Below are 25,562 nucleotides of genomic sequence, written 5' to 3'. Positions count from 1 at the left end.
ATCCAGCTTTGGTTGAAAGTGTTGTCACTGATTAGCCTGTGCAAACTGCACAGGCTAATTTGGGATGACACTTTACATGCATGCATAAAGCCTGCTTCCCAAAATTAAACATTTTTCTGTGAAAAATAAATAGCTGGAAACTGCAGCTAAAAGTCAAAACATACCTTTAGTCTAGTAACTTAATTACATAGCAGTGGTGGTTAACAGTCAGGGTCCTCACATTATACAGTATAAGGATGTCATAAACTAAAATGAACACACCAGTAAGGTAGGGTGTAAGACATGGGTCAATGAAAATGATTATATAAGGCTTTTCATTTGAAAACAATTCTCAATGTATGCGTGCAGAGTTCAACTTGTTCAGTCAGATCATTGTCTTGAGCAGTTGAATCATGGTAGAAGAGACATCCCCTTAACATAAATTCCAAAGTGTTGCCTTATAAAGCAACAGATAGCTTGGCTAGATGTTCATGTTTTCTTGATATTTAAAATAAATGATTTTATTTTAAAGAAGCACTTATTTGTACAAATAAATTTATCCCACTACCCAAAAATACACTGGAAAGATTATTGTTTACTTGTTTACTTATTCTGAGCACCATTCTCTAGCAATTAAAATTGTACGGTCCCTAAAAAAATAAATATTTGCCCTACAATATTTAGTGCCCAAATGATATTTAACTGTATTTTATGCCATTCTTTTCAGTATTTTAGGAATTAAGATAAACATTTCAAACTTAAAAATAACAACAACAAACTAACGAAAGAAACAAAATAAAATAGTTCAGCAAACTATGTTTAAAGAAATATGTAAAAACTTCAACAGCTGCAACTCAGCAATTTAGTTGCCCATTGTGATTGAACATTAAGTCTTTGGTCATTGCCACCAAAAATCAAACTTAATGTCCCTGTCTCTGCAGCTAATGACCAGAGAAACGAGAGGAAGCGCTACAATGTGAGCTTTGACGTCCTTGACCTGAAGAGTTTTAAGCGCAGCGCGCCCAATCACGGCTGGGCGTACATCATCTTCATACTGAAGGATGGCACCACCTATCCTGCCGTGCACTTCCACAACGGAGGCAGCAAGGCTCTACTGAAGCAACTCGAGAAATTTGTACACATTAGAAGGTTTGTGTATTTAATTTTGTGTTTTTGGTTAACACTCAGATAAGCATTGTGACGCGTTCATAGTCCCTTTGAAAAGCACATTAAATTTCAGACCTTTCTAACTAGATTAAATTTTTAAAGTCCTTTTGGCAACTTGGAGATACTGATGAGCAGCAAATGGCAAATAAACTAAACAGTCTGCAAGTTGCTAGCAAGCTGTTCTGGTGTTATGCTGGTTGCATTTAGCCATGTTTACTTTGCTTCTGATAATGAAAGGGGTAAAAAACAAAGATTGATTTTTATTGGATTAAGCTAAGCTTAATTTTCACTTGTTACAGTAAAACTGCTTTGGCTATTTACACTACTCAGTTTCATATCAAGTAGGGAAAATAGTAAGTAGACACAGAAAAATCCTTCCTGAGATATTTCACCTCAAAAGGCCTTATTTAATTTAAAAATTAATAAATAAGTTATATTGATAATAATCTTCATCAAACTATATAAACTTATTTATAAAAATTGTATCATAATTATTATTTTTAATTATTTTTTGTAAAAAGGCAGTTATTTTTGTAATAATAATGGATAGGTAGTTGTGATTATTATATCATTTAAGATATTATTATTATTATTATTATTATTGTTACTATTACTATTACTATTATTATTATTATTATTATTATTATTGTCCCCTACCGGTTTCACTGGAGGGGACTTATGGTTTGCGCTCTGTGTGTCCGTCTGTCTGTCTGTCTGTGAGTCTGTCTGTCACACTTTTCTGGATCCTGCGATAACTTTAAAAGTTCTTAATATTTTTTCATGAAACTTGCAACATTGATAGATGGCAATATAGACATTATGCACGTCATTTCATTTTGTTCCTACGTCAAAAATTGTGGTTGCTATGGCAACCATAAATAAATAATCTGAAAATGGTGGAATTTCTTACAATGGTGGAGCCGGTAGGGGACCATATTGCTTGACAATAGCCTTGTTATTATTATTATTATTATTATTATTATGTAGTTCTTGTTGATGTTGTGATTATTAACCAGGTTTTCCGAAGGAAAAAACTGGTTATTAGATTGGCGAATGCGGGCGGCTGGCGGGCTGGCTGGCTGGCTGGCGGGCGGGCGGAACAAGCTTGTCCGGGCCATAACTATGTCGTTCATTGTCAGATTTTAAAATCATTTGGCACATTTGTTCACCATCATTGGACAGTGTGTCGCGCGAAATAATTACGTCGATATCTCCAAGGTCAAGGTCACACTTTGAGTTCAAAGGTCAAAAATGGCCATAAATGAGCTTGTCCTGGCCATAACTATGTCATTCATTGTGAGATTTTAAAATCATTTGGCACATTTGTTCACCATCATGGGACGGTGTGTCGCGCGAAATAATTACGTCGATATCTCCAAGGTCAAGGTCACACTTTGAGTTCAAAGGTCAAAAATGGCCATAAATGAGCTTGTCCTGGCCATAACTATGTCATTCATTATGAGATTTTAAAATCATTTGGCACATTTGTTCACCATCATGGAACGGTGTGTCGCACGAAAGAATCACGTCAATATCTCCAATGTCAAGGTCGCCACGACTAAAAATAGATTTTTGTAAAAAACAAACTTACAAAGGGGGTTAATTTTGTTTGTTCATTTCAAAAGTTCAGTTTGAGTTTTCTCCCTTTATCAGATTTTTTTTCACAATGAAAACCTGGTTTTGTGACAATTTTGTCCCTTGTTATTATTATTGTAATTATTATTTTATTATTATTATTATTTTATTATTATTACTATATTTTATTATATAATAATATTATTATAATTGTTTATTCATTTATAATTGTTATTATTATTATAAATAAGAATATGATTATTGACCAATAATAATTAAGGTGATAATAGTAGTGGTGATGATGGCGTTATTATCCCCCGCCAAAGGCGGAGGGATATTGTTTTGGGGTTGTCCATCCGTCCGTCCAGCACTTTTGTGTCCGTAGCCATATCTTAAAAGTGCTTTGGCCGATTTCATTGAAACTTGGTATGAGTATATATATGGATAAGACGATGATACACGCAAAATGGCATTGTACACCATCCCTTAATAATGGAGTTATGGCCCTTTGTATCTTTAAAAAATGCATTTTTGTGTCCGGAGCCATATCTCGGAAGTGCTTTGGCCAATTTCATTGAAACTTGGTATGAGTATATATATGGATAAGACGATGATGCACGCCAAATGGCATTGTACACCATCCGTTAATAACGAAGTTATAGCCCTTTGTATCTTGAAAAAATGCTTACATCTGTGACAAAGCTCTAGTTTGGCGGGGGATATCAATTCAACGAATTTGCTTGTTATTATTATTACTATACTATTATTTTGAATTTGTTATTATTATTATTATTGTTGTGATGATGATGATAATTATTTGTATTACCCCTTTTTAAAATTATATATTTGTTGTAATATTGTTGGTTTTTCTTTTATTGTCATTATCATTATAACAATGTATTTGTATAAATATGTAATGTTTTTGGCGCAATTTGTGTGGCATCAGTTACAATGTCGTGACGTCATTTCCTGTTTATTTGCTTGTTGACGTCAATTTACAACTGTTTTGTTGTCAGATGAAGAAAATGTAGGTACCTAAAAAAGTCAGTCATAATTCAATATGTTTTTCTTGTAAAAATAGTGTTAAAATAACAATCTTGACTTATGAGGCGGTTCAGGAAACAAAAAGAAATTGGAGGAACAGCGATCCTCGCGGCATCTGGGTAATTGTAGTTTGTTGTTGTTGTAGAGAACTAGTTGAGTTACAAAAAGTTGTCTTTTATATGATACTTACCAAATAATATAATAACAGCATACAAATTGACTCCTTTTATTATAAAGATCATTTTATAGGAAGTTTTATGTTACCAGTTGTATTTTTTTAACTGTAAAATTTTAAACAAAGATTCAAGGGCATGAATACAACTCCCACGGAGAAAGATGTCATCAAAGTTATGCAGATTCCTGTAAAGAAGCCACAACATAAAACTTTTATCGCTGAAAAAATTGTCTTCCTAAATTTAGAAATCTACATGCTGAACAAATTGAGAGTGTGTTACTTGGTGGCAAGTGTCCAATTATTTTACAATATTGGCATATCTCTGCATTTAGAATCTTTCACTAAGAATGATGGCAGAGTTCAAGATTAAGACCAGATGCGCACACATTTACCTTTTACCACTTAGATATGTATTTTGACGCATTTGTAGTCCTAAAGACATTTAAATTTAATTAAAGACCTTTATTACTAAATTCAAGTTTTAAAGGCTTCATTTCCAACCCTGAGATATTGATGATCAGCAAACAGCTAACATCATTAAACCTGAACAGACTGCAAGTTACTCCCAGGCTGTTCTGGTTTTATGCTGTTTGCACATAACCATTTTCATTTTGCTTTTGAGTGCGAAAGGGTCAAATACATGTGTCAAACATGATCAGTCCCATTTTTCAATCATAATTATTTGGACTGTATTGGAAAATCGAAGTTTGTTTATCTTTCCTTTTTCGAGAAAGGCCAAGTTTTTTCATTTTACTAACCTTCTGTACATTTCCATAAATGATGTATGTTTGCAAAATTCTGTAAGGCTTTTGTTTTCATTATTGCCAAGAGTATTATGTTTGATTATTACTAGTTATCAAATTGGAAGTTAATTATATTTTAAAGTACACTTATGTATGGAGAATTAAATAAAATACAAATATTAAACAAGATAGTTGCAGCATAGAATTTGATAATGAATTAGGGGCCATCCATAAAGTATGTCACGCTCCAGTAGGGAGGGAGGGGGTGTAAGAAAGTGTGACAGTTTGTGACATGGGGAGGGGGGTGGTCAGGCCACATGTGACGTCACACATTATTTTTTAAAATTGTATTTCTAATTTTTTATTGTTTGTTTTAGTTGAATTTAATAGCTTTAAAAATAATTTTCAATGATTTGGTGAAACATTTTACTTACTTTTATATCAAAATAGCATGAAATAAGTATCTCCTGAGTGTGGTGTTCACGATTCCTCTCGCTAGGAAAGTTGCTGTTGTAAAGCCTTGTTTTATGTTTAGCCTTGCTTTCGTCATGCCGCAAGTATTATTATTTCTTTGTTTTCCCCTGCATTAACATCTTTCCTATGTAAAAAATATTGCATAATTGGAAGATTATCTTAAACTTGACCTCACCTATTGTAAATAAAAAAGCAGCAGATAAATGATGTTTATAACATAATTGTCAAGTCGAATTTTTGCAATTTTTGTTTTCAAATTCAGATCTAGATTGAGTTACTGCATCACTGAATAACTGTGACAACTGTTGACAATTAACTAGTCTACTATTTAAGTAATTTTAATATTGTGATTTTTAGTTATTTTAAGTGGAATATATATACCGGTAATTACATTTCAATACCGTTTAATAATGAAGTGTGTTTTAGCTTAAATTTGTATAAAGTATTCATTTAAAAAAGGTTCAAAAGTGTGACATACTTTAGGGGGTGTGGGTCCAAGATGTGTGACAGTTTGTGAGGGGGGGGGGTTAAAAATGGTCAAATATAGCGTGACATAATTTTCCCATTTTCATGTGATTTTCACCAGATTTATGAAGTGAACATAAACAAAATGGCAATTTTTTGCACATCTTTATACTGCCAAACTTATGAGCAGGTAGACAAATGACTGAGTTCTGAAGGTAGTTTAGGTATATAAACAAACTTTGAGAAAGCGTATTTAGACAAAACATATTTGAGAAAAGATTGAAGATTTTTCTTTATTTTATGCATTCCGATGGTTTATAGAGTGAAATATCAGTGAAATAAAATTGGTATTCCACAGTTTTAAACAGTGAAAAATAACAGTTAAAAATATCGATATTTTTCACTGTTTTACTGTGAAATGACGTCATTTTTTCGACGAAATGACGTCATTAATCCAGCGAAATTATCCAGTTCAACTCATTTACAATGTAAATAAACGGTGAAAAAAGCATAAAATAAAAAGAAAATTTGTTGGATTTGATGGAATAACGATTTTATTTCTCTCGTGATCATAGAAAATGTATATTTTCACTCGTGGCTTCGCCACTCGTGAAAATATTGTTTTCTATGATCACTCGTGAAATAAAATCGATATCCCACCGAATCCAACAAATATCCTCTATGTATTTACAAAATATTTGTGTAGAATTGTGTTGCCAAACAGAAGTCTATTTAAATACATGTGTATCCATTGGACAATTTGTTTGATGGAAGCGTGTTATTTACAATCATATCTTATTGCTTAATCAATTCATAGTTAATGTATTTCCTATCAATCTGTGGGAGATAATTATAGCCATGCAGAACGGTGAGCATATTGGAGACGTTGGTCTGTCTGTAAACTTCTGCCACATTTTTCAAACAATTAAATGAAGCCCCAGATATTTCAGCTACATAAAGTTGATGTGCACACGGTTGTAATAAAAATTCTGCATAGAAGGCTCATTTTGATTTTAGGTATCTGATCTTTTGTATAGATTAATTGTCTTGGGGTTCAAAAACATGATGTCTATCAGTTATTAAAAAAAAAATTATGAACATAAGAGATATGCATTTCCGTGTGCAAAACCACTGCAGGGTGTAAGTATCACAGATGATGTTTGTTCTACAATTGACTCAAAAGTTGTATGGGGGTAATTATCATATTTAACGTTCACTGTCTATGATATTGAATAATCAATAAACAAGTTTCGGGATAACCTGAAACAAAGACTAATAATTAGGACGACAATAAGTTCTACATGGAAAAAAACTAAAGAAGTGTTAATATTGAGTTTCCCACTTAAGACTATGACCAATTTTTACTGTTTATATATGACAGTGTTGATTTGAATTAAGATCTTTGATGTTCTCTTTCAGATTTACATGTGTAAGGTACTATGCTGAGTTACATAGTTCTATAACACTTATGCAGCATACTGTTTCATTGATGTTTGAATTATGTATGATGACTATAGTTAATTATGTTGTTTGTTATGTTCAAACAAAGTTATTGATGATATAAATCAAGCTTTTTATGACTTATGAAGTGACTTCTTTATACTTTATAGAACTGCATCATTTATTCAAGTAATAACAGAGTCAATAACATTTATTTAAAGTCAATAACATTTATTTAATACAGTAAATTAACTAATTGTTATTCAAATAATAATGGGGGGGGGAGAGATTAACTGACATACGTTTTACGTCACAAAAAAGTGGCAATCACATTTTTTGTGGACTCAGTGGAGAGGTAGCTAGTCATGACAAAGTTTAGTTAGTTATTCATACAGTGTAGTTAGCAGTGAATAATGAGTTATCAGAAAGATGTTTTTCTTACCAGTCAAGTTTGTATCTCTCTATGTGTCCAGGTCGCCCACAGACAGCCGACTGTTCATTGTACAGGACCAGGATCCCCAGGCCCTCTCCATGTCCTTTGATGAGCTCAACCTGTTCCAGGACACGCAAGGCGATCTTGTCACGGTGAATATCACAATATGGGCCTTGTTTTGAGAAAACGGGCTTGATGCATGTGCACAGGCTAATCAGGGACAACACTTTCTGCATTTATGAAATTTTGCTAAAGAAGTCTCTTCTTAGGGAAAATCCAGTCTAGACAGAAAGTTTTGTCTCTGATAAGCTTGTGCTGACTGCTCAGGCTAATCTTGAAGGACACGTAACGCACTTACATTAAGCCCAGTTTCCCCAATTTATTTATTTCAAAATCATGTATTTGTGCTATTCAAATGGAGCAGGGTTGGACAGAGGATTCACATCAGTTCTCTGTCAGTTTCAAATGATTTCCTAAAGTTAAGACATTTATCATGTTAGAACTTCTGTTTACAATGCTAAACCATGGACTTTTTCAACGACAATTAGGAATATGATAACTTCCCAAATTTATGAAAGCCATGGTAGTGGTGAGGCTTTAGTCTTTTGTGTCATAAGAATAATGTAAAACTTTGATATGTGGATTAATATTTGATAAGGGTAAAAAAGAACAGTTAAACATTTATTTTCCTCATGGAACATGAATTTCTATTATGATGTGATTTTAAAAACATGCCTAAATGGTTAACCAAAAACAGCAGTGTAAAAATGTAATGCTTATATAATCCACATAAATACATGAAAGATTTATAAACAGTGACTATACCGGGTTTCTCAAAGGTCACATTATGATAAAATTATTTATCCACAGAAATTTATGAAAGATCCGTACACAGCGACCATGGGCGGTTTCTCAAAGGTCACGAACTTCCTCCGGGACGTGTTAATGCAGGAGGACCCGAAGTCCCCTGTTGAGAAGATCAAGGACATCATCCATGAGGACATTCCTGGCATGGAGATCAACACAAAGGAGGAGCCTGGATATGAACTCGTGTCAAAGGTCAGTGATAGCTGTGTTGCCATGGAAACAAACGTATTTCAATGGTCACAGATTGCTTTGTTGCCAAGATTTGAACTGATTTCAAAGATAAGTAGGGCTTTAGTGTTTCCATGGATATAAGCTTCTGTCAAAGGTCAGTAGAGGCTGAGTGTTGCCATGTATATATAGACTCGTGTCAAAGGTCAGTGGTATTTGTGTTGTCAACACAATAATGTTTTTTCAAAGTCTGGTGGTAGTTTTGTTGCCATTGATATGAACTTGTGTCAAAGTTACGGGTATTTGACTATTTGTCTTGCTTTGGAAACTTAGTTTTGCATTAATTTGTATATTATATTTATATTGTGTATTATATTTATATTTTGATGTGTTTAATTCTTTTCTTTTTGTAATATGTCTATGTTGTTTATTAATATTACTTTATTTCAGCTTTAAATGAAATGAAAACAAATTTAAATGAATAAATCACATAAAAATGTCAAATGTTTATTGCAATTGTTCAAATATCTCAAATCTTTTCACAAACATTGGCTGGTGTTAAGTACGTTTATTCTTTATTTTCTATTTCATCATATAACACATTTCAGTCAAGATGTATTCTTTTATTATTTGAAATGAACAATGCTGTAGGAAAACAGGTTTTATTTAAGCCCTGTTTTCCCAGAGCAAGGCTCAGATATTAAGTCCAGCTGGGTTGAATTTTAGACGAAGCTTCCAAGCCGACCAGAAGTAAAGAGGGGCGACCCACTGACCTCCCAGCAGTGGTCCAAGCACATGGACAAGGAGGGGCGTATAATAAACATTGATGAAGTAAAGGATCAAATATTCAGAGGGGTAAGGAGGGGTTTAGAATAAATATCAATGAAATGAAGGATAAAGTATTAAGATGGGTACCGTGTTCAGCGTTTTTACATAGAAATGAAGTTAAACGTAAATAAGTAACTTGAAAAGGAGTTCTTGCTGACATTTACTTTTTTATTTGTTATACATGTACATGTGTACCAGTGTGTCAATGGCTTCTTATTTGATGGATTCCCTAATTATTCAGCATGACACATGCAATTTAAAAAGTCATTTGTAAATTAACAACTAGTTTTATTTATTTGCATCAATACTTAAATCATTTAGTATTGACAAATAAACAATTTGAAATAAAAAATATTTCTTTCATGCATCGATATTGGTCTAAAGTGATGCATTTGTATGTGTGCATATCAATGAACAACTTTGGCTTTATCTATTTGAAAAGGAAAATGGAAAGCAGATACAAAATAATAAGATCATAGGCACATACGTTATTTTATTGACTGCAATATATTTATTTAATTTCAAAACTTTTTTAGAAAAATAGATTTCAGCCATGACACTTGCGTCTTTTATGGAATTGTTCATATGAAGGAAGTCTCTTCTAAACAAACATCCAGACGGAAAGTTTTGTCCCTGATAAGCCTGTGTGACTGCACAGGCTAATCTGGGAAAACACTTGACACATATTCATTGAGCCCTGTTTTCCCAGACAGCAACGCATTTGTAAGTGATATTTTTACATTCAGGGTATTGAGCATGCCTTGCGTGTGGACATTTGGAAGTTTCTACTGGGCACATATGAATGGGATTCCACATTTGCAAGTAGAGTAGTAACCCGCAAAAGGAAATTGTAAGTTGCTGAGAACATTCATATGAAACAATTTAATTTGTATGTCACCACATGTTTTTTATTTTATCCCCAACACAAGTGCCAATATAACACTAGTAAGTAAAAAAACTACAGATGAAATTATTCAGCATATCGGAATATAGAGTCTTTAAAAGTATTTCGTACATTTTTTGTGTCATCAAAGAAATACCTGGTAGCAATCATGCATACTTTTAATGTGCTAAAACCAATTTAATTAAAATTATTGCACTTTGGTTTGAATTTTACAAAAGAGGTGTTAGGATATTTGAATCAGGTGATAGATTTCTGTCCACTATGACAAAACTCAAAATTTGGCTTAATTAAGTGAGTTTGAGATAATGATGTTCACCTGCACTACAAAGGGAGAGAAGGCATCAGTATATCCAACTCAGTACCATCATTCAAGTGTTATAGATACATAGTATTAGTCCCATTAAACCGGCTTGATTTATTTAAGAAACACATGTAAAGTTGAAATGTATTTTGAACCACACTTGCAAATTTCCAGCTAAAACAGTTGTCATACATTATGATATTTAAAGGACAGATAATAATAATGATATGCTGTAAAATAATTTATATTTGTTTGCATGGAATTGTGTGTTTTTTCAATAATTACTTTACCTGGACACATAAATTGGTGGCTTTCGAATTTCAGGAACAAAAGATAATTTGTGTTGGTCATTTTTGAAGGAGTTTGTGTTTCATACGTGGATCTGTCAACCGACAAAGTCATTGAAAATTAATGTTCCATGAATTATCATAATTTTACTGTAAATATTTTATACTATTTCACTTAAATCATTAAGATCTGCACTGAATTGAACATTGTTGATAGAGTACATGTGTCCAGTAAACGTTTTTCAGAGACGACTATTTCCGCATGAAGTTGCAGTGGACAACCATCCGAGTAGAACAGGAGAAACGCTTCTCAACTTACAGGGATAGAAAGACACTGATTGGTCAGTTTTTCTCAATTATTTAATGCTTTACCACTAAGATACGGTTTTGACTCATTTGTAGTCCCTCAGAAAGATAAATTTAATGAAAGACCTTTTTACTACATTCAAATTTTAAAGGCTTCATTTCCACCCTTAGATATTGATGAGCAGCAAACAGCATAAAACCTGAACAGACTGCCAGTTACTCGCAGGCTGTTCTGGTTTAATGCTGGTTTCAAAAGCCATTTTTGTTTTGCTTCTTATGGGGAATCAGCATAAAATAATTTGAACATATAAAAAAATGTATGCATGCACTTAATAAATTTATATGACAAAGTATTAGTTCTTAAGAAATTTGATTTGGTATAATAACGCAATACAGCACATCACAATACAATTCATGAGCATGACAAATGCTTTAATAAATCCTGGTCTGCATGGTACATATTAAAAGTACTTTAAATTGCAGAAAACAAGTTGAGCGTTTTTTATGCTCCCCCAAAAACTTTTGGGGGGAGCATATAGTCGCCGCTTCGTCTGTCCGTCCGTCCGGCCGTGTGTCCGTCCGTGCACAATTTTTGTCCGGGCTATTTCTCAGCAACTAATGACCTGAATTCAATGAAACTTTATGGGAAGCTTTACTACCAAGAGGAGATGTGCATAATATCAGCGGGTTCTGGTCGGATGATTTTTCACAGAGTTATGGCCCTTTGAAATTTTCCATTAACTGTACATATAGTGCAATTATTGTCCAGGCTATTTCTCAGCAACTAATGACCAGAATTCAATGAAACTTTATGGGAAGCTTCACTACCAAGAGAAGATGTGCATATTATCAGAGGGTTCTGGTCAGATGATTTTTCACAGAGTTATGGCCCTTTGAAATTTTCCATTAACTGTACATATAGTGCAATTCTTGTCGGGGCTATTTCTCAGCAACTAATGACCGGAATTCAATGAAACTTTATGGAAAGCTTCACTACCAATAGGAGATGTGCATATTATCAGCGGGTTCTGGTCGGATGATTTTTCACAGAGTTATGGCCCTTTGAAATTTTCCATTAACTGTACATAAAGTGCAATTCTTGTCCGGGCTATTTCTCAGCAACTAATGACCGGAATTCAATGAAACTTTATGGGAAGCTTCACTACCAAGAGGAGATGTGCCTATTATCAGCGGGTTCTGGTCGGATGATTTTTCACAGAGTTATGGCCCTTTGAAATAAAAAAAATAAAAATTCTTGTTCCCCCAACTACTGTTCCCTCAAGACATTTCCTTTTATCTGAATATATAGTGCAATATTGTGACCAAAAAAAACATTGGGGAGCATCACCCGTCTCCGACGGTTTCTTGTCCTAAATTTGAAAGAATAGTCAGTGCACACTTTTTTCCACGCAAAAAACAGATGTTATATTTCTCCTCACAGAAAAAGATGTGACCCGCACAGACCGAACACACAAGTTCTTTGAAGGAGAAGGCAACCCAAATCTGCAGGTGTTGAATGATATCCTTCTGACCTACTGCATGTACAACTTTGATTTAGGTGAGTTGTGTTGTGTGAGTATGAGCAGCGAGCTGGGAATTAGCCTGTGCAAACCATACAGGCTAATCAGGGATGACACTTTCTGCCTTAACCCTTAAAGCGCTGGAGCTGAATTTTAAAGGCCTTTGCAAACAGTTTGGATCCAGATGAGACGCCACAGAACGTGGCGTCTCATCAGGATCCAAACTGTTTGCTATTCTGATAGTATTCTTTGAAAAAAATCGAAGAAAATGCTTATTTTATAAATTCTGCAGACGACATTTTAGCAGAAGACAAATTTCCCAGCATGCAAAGGGTTAACAGGATTTTTATTTAGAAGAGACTTTCTTATATCTGCGGACTGCACAGACTAATCAGGGAAGACAATTTATGCATTTAGCCCAGTTTTTCCCAAACGAGGCTCTTATGATTATATCAATGATCTGCTTATCAAAAAAAGTTCTCAGTGGCTCTGGCCCATATAAAGGCTTTTCACTTGATATAGTCCCTAAAATGAAGTTCGAAACAAGTATGTCCATATAAAATGTTTCTTAAGCAATTCTATTTATAATCAAAACATGTCGTCACTAAGCGTCGATAAGCAAGAAACTGTGTTCATTCCCAGTTATCCACGCATATTTGAATAATTTTCCCTTGTGCTGTGCGGGGGATACTAGTCACATTTGTGCCAAAGCTCTAGTTGTTGTTGTTGTTTGTGTTCAGGGTATGTGCAGGGTATGAGTGACCTGCTGTCCCCTATACTGGTTGTCATGGAAAACGAGGTGGACGCATTCTGGTGCTTTGCTGGCTTCATGGAGCGTGTCGTTAGTATCACACATTAATGACTTAATTTACTAACCAGATTATAAGCAGTCTTCTATTTTAATCCAAATATTTTGCTAGTCAGAGTTTGCTTCAAATGTTTTCATGATCACATTTGTGTAGCATTATTTGAGACTATGTAAGATTTATGTAGGAAAGTCATACATTTCTCTGTTTCCATACAATTCTTATGCTGATATTTATTAATTATTTACCAGCCAACATTGTCATGGTTTTACAATTTTATGTCAATTTAAACACTTTTCTAGCTGTTTAGGTAATTATTTTACATTTTCCAGTCAAATATGTATCTTCATTCTCCTCTTATGACATTGTATCACAAAAAGGAATCCAAATATTGGACAATATAAAATGAATTGGAATCATACTCCAGATTTTACATGATTGTTATATTAAAATCCATTTTATTAAAGAGACTTGAGCATACAATGAAGGGATTTGTTTCTTTTCAGTGTGATAATTTCCAAATGTCCCAAGAAGGGATGAAGACACAGCTGTCCCAGATTCACAAACTGATGCAATACACTGACCCGGAACTGTGCAATTACCTGGGTAAGATTTTAATACACTGACCTGGAACTGTGCAATTACCTGGGTAAGATGTCAATACACTGACCCGTAACTGTGCAATTACCTGGGTAAGATGTCAATACACTGACCCGTAACTGTGCAATTACCTGGGTAAGATTTCAATACACTAACCCGTAGCTTTTGCAATTACCTGGGTAAGATTTCAATACACTAACCCGTAACTTTTGCAATTACCTGGGTAAGATTCCAATATACTGACCTGAAACTGTGAAAATAACTAAGGTAAGATTTTAAGACACTGACCTGGAACTTAGCAAATACCTGGGTAAAATTGAAATATACTGACCAGAATTGTGAAATTGCTGGGGTAAGATTTCAATACACTAACCCATAACTTCTGCAATTACCTGGGTAAGATTCCAATACACTGAACTGAAATTGTAATATTACTAGTGTAAGATTTCAAGACACTGACCTGGAACTTTGCAATTACCTGGTTAAGATTAAAATTCACTGACCAGAACTGTGATGTTACTAGGGAAAGATTTCTAGACACTGACCCGAAACTTTGCAATTAGGAAAGATTGCCTTGTTTTCTTTAGAATTTGGTAACCAGATGTTAAATGTGCATTGTATTACCTGGTATATGTAATATGCATGGGTATAGCTTGCCTGATACTGCTTTTAATACTGGGACCGCATGTTAAGTTGGTAGAGAGCCGGACAACAAGTCCCAGGAATATGAGTTTAATTCTTGGCTGCACCACAATACTTGTGTATTGATTGAACTAGTCAAGTTATTGTACTTACAAGGGACATTAATAATTTGTAAAATGGTGTTTTCTTTGAATACAAATCTGAATTTCTGAAAAGGGGAAGTTGGTCCGTAAAATGTGCTAGTAACCAAAAGTCTAGTTTAAAATGCACCAAAAAAGCCAAGTATCTTGTATAATGTATATGAAAGGTATATGCATTTTAACACCATCATATGATCTATCCATAAGCTGTTCCACTTTGACTTTACAAAAACAAAACACTTGAAGAAGGGGGGTTGGGGAGGGGGGGGGGGAGTAGGGAAGAACCAAAACACATAATTTGAGCTCATTATTCATGAATAAGGGCATGTTTTGCCAATAATTTTTAATATCACACATCTAAATATCATTTAATGGTAATCACCAATTTACAGACTCTAATTAAATATGGAAAATTAACAGTCATTAATGTTAAGCACCCTATGAAAATATCTAACTGTTATTTGAAAACTTGACAAATTTACATAATATGATTGTTTTCTGCTGTTCTCCTAGTCTAAAGTCAAGTTTACAATTTATAATAAGGTCAAAAGTCAAATATAGGAAATTTTTACTGGACACTTTATCCGAAGCAATTCTGTTTATAGATAGGATTGATTTTAACAAAATTTGGTTAAAGTGATCAGTATGGTGAGACAGAGTGTTGTGCGTAAGAACCAGATCCAAGGTCAAGGTTACTATTCAAGATCAAAAGTCAAACTTTAGAATTTTCAACAACATGGATGGATTTTCATATAACTTGCCATAAGTGATAAGAATTAACAGACAGAGTGTCTTGCACAAGAACCAAGTCCCTAGGTCCAAGGTCAAGGTTACAATTCTAGGTTGAAGGTCAAACATAGAAAGTTGTACTTGACACTTTGTCTGCAACATAAATTAGTTCAGCAGTAATAGATTTTCCAATAACTTGGCATAAGTGATAAGAATAAAAAGACGGATAGTTATGCCCAAGAACCAGGTCACCAGGTCTAAGGTTAACGTTACAAATCAAGGTCAAAGGTCTTAAAATAGCTTTGAGCAAATCAAAGATTTTGAAATATTTTTGCAGTAGTTACAACCATACTGAGTGGTGCTCACAATAAACAAGTGATCACAATGTAAGGTATAAGGACAAATTAGGAAAATCAATTTAGACTGCCCAATCTTAACATAATATTTTCTTTGTTATAATGAACCATTTTAGTTTCAATTTGGTTTGCAATTTGAGAAATTTTGACATTGTCATATATTTATGCAACCCTATAAAATGATCAACAACGTTTGACAACATGATTGAATAGTGGAATTAAGTTTCATGAAAACATATTTTGTCATTATAAAAAATGTAATTTGCAAATGTTATGTTAATTTTATGCTATTCATTGGTGACAATTACTTATATTTAGACATTGAATTGTTTTAATAAAAGTGATATCTGTTTTCAACATACATATTACTTTGACTTGTGATCTTTGGCAATTTTTTTTATATCACTAAACCTGTTTATCTTACACTTGTGTTGTTTATTTCAGAGAGTCACGATTCGGGCAACTTCTACTTCTGTTTCCGCTGGATTCTGATCCTGTTCAAGCGAGAATTCTCCTTCACTGATGCAATGAGGCTCTGGGAGGTATGTGGCGGTGGAACCAGACTTGGGTTGTATTACAGGGCGCAATCCATGTGCAAAAAGTGTCCTACCAGATAAAACCTGTCTGTATGCACAGGCTTATCAGGGACGGCACTTTTTGCGTTAATGGAATTTTTCAATTAAAGCTTATATCTTTTAAGCAGAATCCAATTTAGGCAGAAAGTGTAGTCCCTGAAAAGTGTACGCAGACATGTACACGGGGGTATCTGGGACGACCGGGGGTATCTGGGACGACCGGGGGTATCTGGGACGACCGGGGGTATCTGGGACGACCGGGGGTATCTGGGACGACCGGGGGTATCTGGGACGACACTTAATGCACTTGCAATAAGCCCAGTAAGGAAATCCATATGACTTATATTTTAAATGCTCAAGTTTAACCCTTTCGCCCATGAGTAACTCGCAGTCTGTTCAGGTTTTATGCTGTTTGCTGCTCATCACTAACTAAGGGTTGGAAATGAAGCATTTAAAACTTGAATTTAGTAAGAAAGGTATTTAATTAAATTTAACTTTCTAAAGACTTACAAATGCATAAAAATTTGTGGTATATACATGGTTAAGGGTTAAAATGTCAGCAAAGGCTGCTGTTCTTGACTGGGAGATTTCCATAATGTTGACGATATCCTATTAGTTTAATTAGAAGTCATGTTGATTTCCTAACTTTTGTTGGTTATCATTTGAAAAATAATATTAAATGTCTTGCATATTTTCTACAATTTAGGGAACCACCTAACTTTAGAAGTTTCGGTAACTTTTTCGTTCCATGATTTAAAACTATACCTGGAATATTAAAAGAGATTAATTTTCCAAAACAATAAGGGTTGGTCAGAATTTTTTTCCTTACAGTCTCAAAAAACGTTTTTATCCTTCTGTGAGTGTAGGTGATATGGACGGACCGGCCATGTAAGAATTTCCATCTGCTGATATGCCTGGCCATCTTGGACACGGAGAAGACCACTTTGATGGAGAACAAGTTCGGACTTACAGAGATATTAAAAGTAAGTTACCAGTAATCTTGGAAGTCAAAATGAAATTTAGTAAATGAGCCTTCTTCTCTGGCTTAATGCATGTTCATAAAGTGCTGTTCAAGGTTAATCTGGGTTAAGACTTTCCGCCTTAACCCTTTGCATGCTGGGAAATTTGTCTTCTGCTAAAATGTCGTCTGCTGAATTTCTAAAATCAGCATTTTCTTAGATTTTTTTCAAAGAATACTATCAGAATAGCAAACAGTTTGGATCCAGATGAGACGCCACGTTCTGTGGCGTCTCATCTGGATCCAAACTGTTTGCAAAGGCCTTTAAAATTCAGCTCCAGCGCTTTAAGGGTTAACTTGATTATCACCCAGAAGAAACTTCCTTTTAACAGAAAAACATACCACAAAAGGGGAAAGTTTATCACTTTACACACATGCATTTAGCCCAGATTTCCCTGAATGATACTCAAATTTAGCAGGCCAAACTTCTGGAATACCTTCTTTTACTGGTAATGTTAGGGCTTATGGGATGATGTGTGTAAGGCATAATAATTTATTAAAATAGTGTACGTTTTGACTTGCATACAATGGTGTCTTTTTAGCTCGGCTGTTTTCAGAGAAAACCCGAGGTATTGTCATAGCCTCCTCGTCGTCCGCCGTCCGGGCGCCGTGCTAAAACCTTTACATTGGCTCTAAAATTAAAGTACTTCCACCTATAACTTTGAAACTTCATATGTACATGCACCTTGATGAGTTCTACACGCCACACCCATTTTTGGGTCACTAGGTCAAAGGTCAAGGTCACTGTGACTCCTAATATAAAACTTTCACTTTGCCTCTAACATCACAGTGCTTCCACCTACAACTTTGAAACTTCATATGTACATGCAACTTTATGAGTTCTACACGCCACACCCATTTTTGGGTCACTAGGTCAAAAGTCACTGTGACCTCTAAGATAAAACTAAAACTTTGCCTCTAACATCATAGTGCTTCCACCTACCACTTTGAAACTTCATATGTACATGCACCTTGATGACTTCTACATGCCACACCCATTTTGGGTCACTAGGTCAAAGGTCAAGGTCACTGTGACCTCTAATATAAAACTTTAACTTTGCCTATAACATCACAGTGCTTCCACCTACAACTTTGAAACTTCATATGTAGATGCATCCTGATGAGTTCTACATGCCACACCCATTTTGGGTCACTAGGTCAAAGGTCAAGGTCACTGTGACCTCTAAAAAAAAAAAAAAAATTCTGACAAGCTTTCGCAGCTGAGCGTGGCACCCGTTATGCATGCTATTGTTTAGGATATTGAAAGCAATCAACACATATTTCAACTGCCAGAAACTTAAAAAGTGATAATTTTGATATACAAGTATATTATATGTATACAGGGCTTTCTCACACTTATGGGAAAATCAAAATTTTATCATCAATTAATTTCAAATTTGGAAAAAGTATATTTACTTCATTTATAACTTTTGAATAATTAAAATGATATTTTGTGCATTAAATCGAAAAAAATAAAACATAAAGATATCAGTTAAATGGATATAACAACTTATAGCTATTTATTTCTTTACTCGACACCTCTATTTCTTAACATTCGAAAGTCACACCATCAATTGGAAATTTGACAACTGGATTTGGGAAAAAAGATCCTTTTTTCAATTGGGAATATGACCTAATAACGGCATTAAAATGAGCCAAATAAAAGCTCTGGAATATACAGAAACCATGAATTGTATTTTAATGGCATTTGAGCATTGTACATTCTCATTCATTGCCAGATGTTTTTCAGACTGAAAAACTCGACATGTCTACACATATATGAACGTCAATATGTGTACTTCTTTCAAAACAATTATGCGCTATAAGTTATATTTACAGCATGTTAATTGGTATGTTTTTCTCTGTGACAGCATATCAACGACATGAGCATGGCGATACACCTTGAGGAGACGTTAATGAAAGCTGAAGGAATATACTTGCAGTTAAAAAACGCAAAACATTTACCAGATAACGTGAAAGAAATCCTTGGCTTCCCAACTTCCTCTCCGTCCAGTTCTGGTTCCGCACCAAGTTCCGGAAAGACAACCCCGGTTAATGCTGATATTCGTGCTTCCCCGATCCCTTCAAGGTCAAATACACCAGTCTCCGTTCCCCTGACAACAGTGGGCTATGGAAAAGGGGCCAGCGCTCGTTATCAACCAGTCAACACAAGTGAAAATGGACAGAAATCGTCGTCAAATGGCTTAAGTGGTGATGAAAGTATTGAAATTCTGCCGGACTCGAGTTTCAGTTCTTTCAGTAACTATAGTTGAATCAAAAGTAGTATGTGGATAAGTGGATACCATGGCTATGTGTAAGACATAATAACTATCGCCACTGACTTGGACTAAGGTTGAAAGTACGTCTGAACCTCTCTCTGGGAAAGCCAGGCTTAATGACTGTGCGTAGAGTGTTTTCCCAAGATTTGCCTCTGTAGTGTGCACAGGCTAATCAGGGACAACACTGTCACGTAAACTGGATTAAAAAAAAAAAATCCATAAAAGCTATAAGTGCTGTCCCTTATTAATATTAGCCTTTGCAGACTGCACAGGCTGGTCTGGGAATACACTTTAGACACATGTTTTAGCCCCATGTTCCCAGAGCATGCCTCATTAATGTAAGTATTCTGAGTGCAATGGTTCTAGAGCTGCTTTGCCTATTGAAACAGATTGGAATCTACTTTGTTGTTATAAAAACAATCATTGCACCAAAAGCTATCAATTAAAGTGGTTATATTAAATTCATAGATTATGATTCACATGAACATTATGTATTGAATTATAAGTGCTATTCTCTTGCATTTTTGCAAATGCTTATTAAATGGTATTGATGATATGCACATAATTAGCAGTCATATATAGTAAACCAGTATGACTCAAAATTGTATCTTCTACAACTTATCTTTTTTTTGCCTCTCACCATATCTAGTACAAAAATGTTCCTACAGTTACAGAGAACACTGTGGCTATGATGTAATGATTATTTTGTTGTATTATTTAAACCATGTTTATCAACTTTTGATCAACTAACAATCAATTTATGGAAAGGGATTCTTTATTCATAGGATATATCTTGTTAAAAACTTGTGTTCTGCAAAATGTGTTTGTTTGAGTTCAGTCAGAATGATATTTGTTACGAACCTTCTGAATTGTTTTTTATGCCCCCAGAAGGGTGGCATATAGCAGTTGAACTGTCCGTCTGTCTCTGTCCTTCCGAAAACTTTAACATTGGCCATAACTTTTGCAATATTGAAGATAGCAACTTGATATTTGGCATGCAAGTGTATCTCATTAAGCTGCACATTTTGAGTGGTGAAAGGTCAATGTCAAGGTCATCCTTCAAGGTCAAAAGTAAAAAATATAATCCAAGGGAAGAAATAAGCTATAAAAGGGAGATCATTTCTAAACCTGCCATATGATATATTAAAATTATATTTCAAAGCGTCGCAATAGGGGGCATTGTGTTTCTGACAAACACATCTCTTGTTTAAACAATAAATAAAATAAACAAAAGTGATATGTTTGAATGATAAATTCAATTCAATTTCAAACTAAAAAGCATTCCTTCTGAGTTGCTTCATTGAGGCATAAAATAACAGTAGTGAAGCCGCCATCTCATATTACTACTTGAAAGCAACTCATTATTACTATCTGTGTTATTAAAAATCTGGTCAACAAGCATGACCAGTTACAGCAGTGCAAGGCATGACCAGTTACAGCAGTGCAAGGCATGACCAGTTACAGCAGTGCAAGGCATGACCAGTTACAGCAGTGCAAGGCACGCAGGGTTGCGTTAATGTTGATCACTATGGTACATACAGGCACATTTATTTATTATGAATGGCGTGATCAGTTTATGTTGAAAAACAAAACATTTTTTTCCCTTTCTGTAATTGTTTTTAATTTCGAAATATTCACTGCATTTGTTGATTTGTATTTCTGGTATTTTATTACAAATACAAGAAGAATCTTTCTAATAATTATAATGTAGCATAAAATCAAAATGAGCTTTTTTAAATTTTATTTTGGATGATTTAATATGACAAGAGTACACTGTAATAAATGTTGATAACTGTTAAACAATGTTTGCATCTTGCATTAATTTTTTAAAATATTAGTGCACATATTCCAGTTAGCAAGATTATTTTGATAAAAAGAGAATACATGGGTGGTGCCGAAATGGAGAAAATTTATCCGGTGAGGCTTAGAAAAAGAAAATAGGGCGAGCTTTAGCAAGCCCTATTTTTCTTTTTCGGGCCGAACCGGATAAACTTTCTCCATCTCGGCACCAACCATATATTCTATTTATCCTGTTTCATGCCGTTGACACATTTTATCAAAGACAATTGATAAATTGTCATTACAATATAATTATTCTTGTCGAGCCTCCTACATGTACACAACATTCCATATGACCGAATAACTACCGATTGTGTAACGTAAAAATAGTTCAACTTAAAACTATTAATTTTAATACTTTCCTTTTGAAAATATGCGAAGAAAGTAAAAACGAATCGGGAATGTGATCTTTTTCTTGGTTAAAATGAAAAAAATGCAGCATCAAAACAAAAACTAAATTTTATTTACCTTTATGACAACTTTAATCCGTTGCTTATAACAATACATTTACAACATTAATGAACGACAAACACACAATCCGAAATACGTGTATGATATTTTCAATGCTTTAAAAAATATTTAAAAATACTGTTAAAACCACCATGTCAAAATTGTTGTCACTAAAATCCTGAGAGAAACTAGATAGTATGTTTCGTCAGAGAAATGACGTCACACTGTAGTAGATACGTCATAAATTGCGTAATAAAGGAGATGAAAATGATAAATACGGAAAGCTGGTTTGGTAATAAATTTTAAAGAAGAAAAAAGGATGATATATTATATAACGATAACATTCATGATGCGTCCCTATAAATTTCAAAGATCAAATATTAGAACATGTTTATCGTCACAGCCTGCGTAGGAATACACTACTTCCTGTTGACCGGAGATAGGAAAATTTATTCGACCCTGCTTTATTCGGTCAATGTTTGCAACAGAAGCAGGATAAATTGAATTATTAGATTTCCATTTAATTGTTGGTATACGACCCAGTGAGGATCCATTTAGATTAATTGAAAAAAGAACAACTTAAAATGCTTATATGTGCAATTTAGTTTTTTAAATAATTTTCTTTGATATGTTTGTCACATTTCATTGCAAGCTACATACGAGCCTCATTCTGGGAAAACTGAGCTTAATGGATGTGCAAAGTGTCGTCCCAGATTAGCCTGTGTAGACCACTTAATGGATGTGCAAAGTGTTGTCCCAGATTAGCCTGTGTAGACCACTTAATGGATGTGCAAAGTGTTGTCCCAGATTAGCCTGTGTAGACCACTTTATGGATGTGCAAAGTGTCGTCCCAGATTAGCCTGTGCAGACTGCATGGATGTGCAAAGTGTCGTCCCAGATAAGCCTGTGCAGACTGCATGGATGACACTTAATGCCAAAACTTGATTTTTGTTTATAAGGGCCCATATTTACAATAGACAAAAAACTTCAAAAGGGGAAATTGTCGTCCCTGATAAGCCTGTGTTGACAGCACAGGCTATTCTGGACAACCCTTTCATGACCATGAATTAACCCCAATTTTCCCAGAACAAGGCCTCATATAGAGAGTGCATTTAAATAAACAAATTCAACTCATTTTGACCACTTTTCTATGTTAACTTTGATATATCATTTTCAATTGTTCACTAATATTATTTTTGTGTAACATTTCTGTATATACCTGATATTGTGATTTCCTTGTCAATCATGTCCCTTATGCCTTTTTAAAGATATTCTTTGAATGTCAGATTGTTTTTTTTTGCTGAGTAAGACCATACAATTCAAGGGTCGGTTTTATTCTGCTTATTCGCCGATTTGCATCAGTATATTTTTTGCAAAATTGCATGATAAAAAAAAAGCATACATTCAAGTAAAAAACAAACAACTACAGATAACAAATTGACATGTTTGCCAGCCAAATTGCTAGGACGTTGATTAAAGGAATGTGATATTTAAAATTGTTCGTAGACAGTAAATGGTGTTTCTTGGGTATTGACCTCAACAGACTTGTATGTAAATCCTTCAGTGATCTTTCAATAGCTGATGTGTTCAGGGAAAGTATTGTCAGTGCTTTGCAGAAAAATTTGCAAAACAGCAGTATGAATGTTCAAATATAACACCTTTGATTCTGGTTGCATGCCACAGAAAATATGGCCATGAGCAAATATTAAGATATTTTATATTAAACGATGACTAGTTACGTGATAAAATGCAACAAAACAGCACTGAGAATGACAGGAGGGAAGTACAATATAACCGATAAAATTACATTATGAAATTTATGCCTTTTGTGCTGAAATGTGTGAGTTCATTATGCATTGTCATGCTATATATATTTGGTTTGTTACGCAAGTTTTATATAAGATGTATTTTTTGAAAATTAATTATTATTGCTTATATTATATTTATTAAATAACTTAATTATTTGTTTATTTATAACTAATGTGATTTTCTGCTATATAAAAAGTATCAAAACACAAATAAATTAGAAAGTAATGCGCACTATGTTTTATGTGTTTCACCTTAAATTTTACATGTACGGTATACAAATGATACTATCAAGTAAGTTGTCATAACAGCAGTACTTTATTGAGGATTGCAAATGTGATGGGTTGTGTGTGATAAAGTTTAAGAACAATTTAACTTTGTTAATAATTATCAATTAATTACAATTAATTGTGGACATTTTGTGTTTTTGTTTATTTGACAAAATTATTAGTGAACAAAAACAAAAAACTTTTTGGTGAGTGAAATTTATGGGACTTTATTTTGGTCTCTGTGGTCATCGTGCTCTTGTCATTAAGCTATGAGTGGAAGGCAGTATGCAATGCACTTGTTCATTCGTCTGTATGACCCGTATCTTGTATTTTCAAATCCTCTTTAATTACTTGTTGGATCTCGCTCAAAATTTCAGGACCTTTATCAGCTGGTGATTTTACGTAAAGCAATTTTGACTGAAACATTAATTAGCAGAATTATGGCCTTTTCTCTGTTTTTCCACTGGTGAATTTATGTAAAAAAATATTTTCAACTCTTCTTTGACCTTTTTTGCAGGTATGGTTTAAACTTTTACAAGCAAATGACCATAATATGTAAATGATGGTGAGAGAAGGCAAAACGTTTTGGTTGACTTATGCCCATTTGTTGGTTTTTGGCTTACATGAGCCATTTGTCTGTCGTTTGCGGTAGATCTTGTGTAGTCAACAGTAACCTTGTTGACTTTTTAGAGGCCAGTTTATTTTCAATTCATCATCAAACTTATCATAACATTTATCCCAATGATATCTTGACCAAGTTTGCAAGTAGGTCATGTGAGGTCCAAAACTAGGTATTATTATCTTTCTTTTTTAAATTAATTATTTCTATGACTTATAATATTCATTTTTCATGAAGACATCATAATGATTACTCTAGTTTAATAACAATAACTGTTTTGTTTTAATCTTATTTGACCTTTTTTACACGGTATGTCAGGAGCTGTAATTAGAACAATTCCATTCGACATGTAAATAATGCACTAGTGACCCATTTGACTTTGTATAGACAGCCTCTTTGCAGGAGAGACAACCGGCTATTGGCTAACTGGGTAGTTCATGTAGAGTTGTCCTCCAAATATTAATTTGCGTTTAAATATGTCCATAAGGATTCTGTGTAAGAAATATGTTCAATTATAAAAAGTAAATAATGTGCCTACAGATTTTATCTTTTCATTAAGTATTTTTTTCTTCTGAACTCCGTTTTCTGAGATTAGTTTTGTTCCTTCTGTTTTCAGTTGAAGGCTTTAGGGCCCATAATCCTCTTATTAATAATAGAATATAATGGTCCCCGAAATCTAGTTTGCTAAACTATTCTTGCAACTGCGTGAATGATTTTTTTCTCAAATGTTAACATAATAATTATTTGGTAAGGATCCT

The 25,562-nt window shown here is 34.1% G+C and overlaps 1 protein-coding gene across 5 annotated transcripts in view; it reads left to right on the top strand.

Annotated features, from left to right (window-relative positions):
* The window catches only part of LOC127850950 (TBC1 domain family member 15-like), a 28,958-nt gene extending 4,627 nt beyond the window's left edge, over positions 1-24,331 (top strand). For 2 of the 5 annotated variants that reach the window (XM_052384346.1, XM_052384345.1), the window contains exons 4-15: positions 921-1,128; positions 7,536-7,647; positions 8,366-8,554; positions 9,257-9,385; positions 10,105-10,208; positions 11,097-11,191; positions 12,598-12,714; positions 13,417-13,517; positions 13,989-14,088; positions 16,394-16,491; positions 17,391-17,507; positions 19,414-24,331. In XM_052384346.1, coding sequence (XP_052240306.1) covers positions 921-1,128; positions 7,536-7,647; positions 8,366-8,554; positions 9,257-9,385; positions 10,105-10,208; positions 11,097-11,191; positions 12,598-12,714; positions 13,417-13,517; positions 13,989-14,088; positions 16,394-16,491; positions 17,391-17,507; positions 19,414-19,815 — 1,772 coding nt within the window. In that variant the 3' untranslated portion in view covers positions 19,816-24,331. Of the gene's footprint in view, positions 1-920; positions 1,129-3,698; positions 3,885-7,041; positions 7,057-7,535; positions 7,648-8,365; positions 8,555-9,256; positions 9,386-10,104; positions 10,209-11,096; positions 11,192-12,597; positions 12,715-13,416; positions 13,518-13,988; positions 14,089-16,393; positions 16,492-17,390; positions 17,508-19,413 lie in introns of those variants that run through there. The other 3 variants (XR_008035592.1, XM_052384347.1, XM_052384348.1) reach the window with 3 other exon arrangements.
* Positions 24,332-25,562: the final 1,231 nt, after the last annotated feature.

This window comes from Dreissena polymorpha, chromosome 11, assembly GCF_020536995.1.
Source record: "Dreissena polymorpha isolate Duluth1 chromosome 11, UMN_Dpol_1.0, whole genome shotgun sequence".
Lineage (NCBI taxonomy): Eukaryota > Metazoa > Mollusca > Bivalvia > Myida > Dreissenidae > Dreissena > Dreissena polymorpha.
The sequence above is the reverse complement of the archived record's forward strand: the minus strand, read 5'-3'. Positions and strand labels throughout refer to the sequence as shown.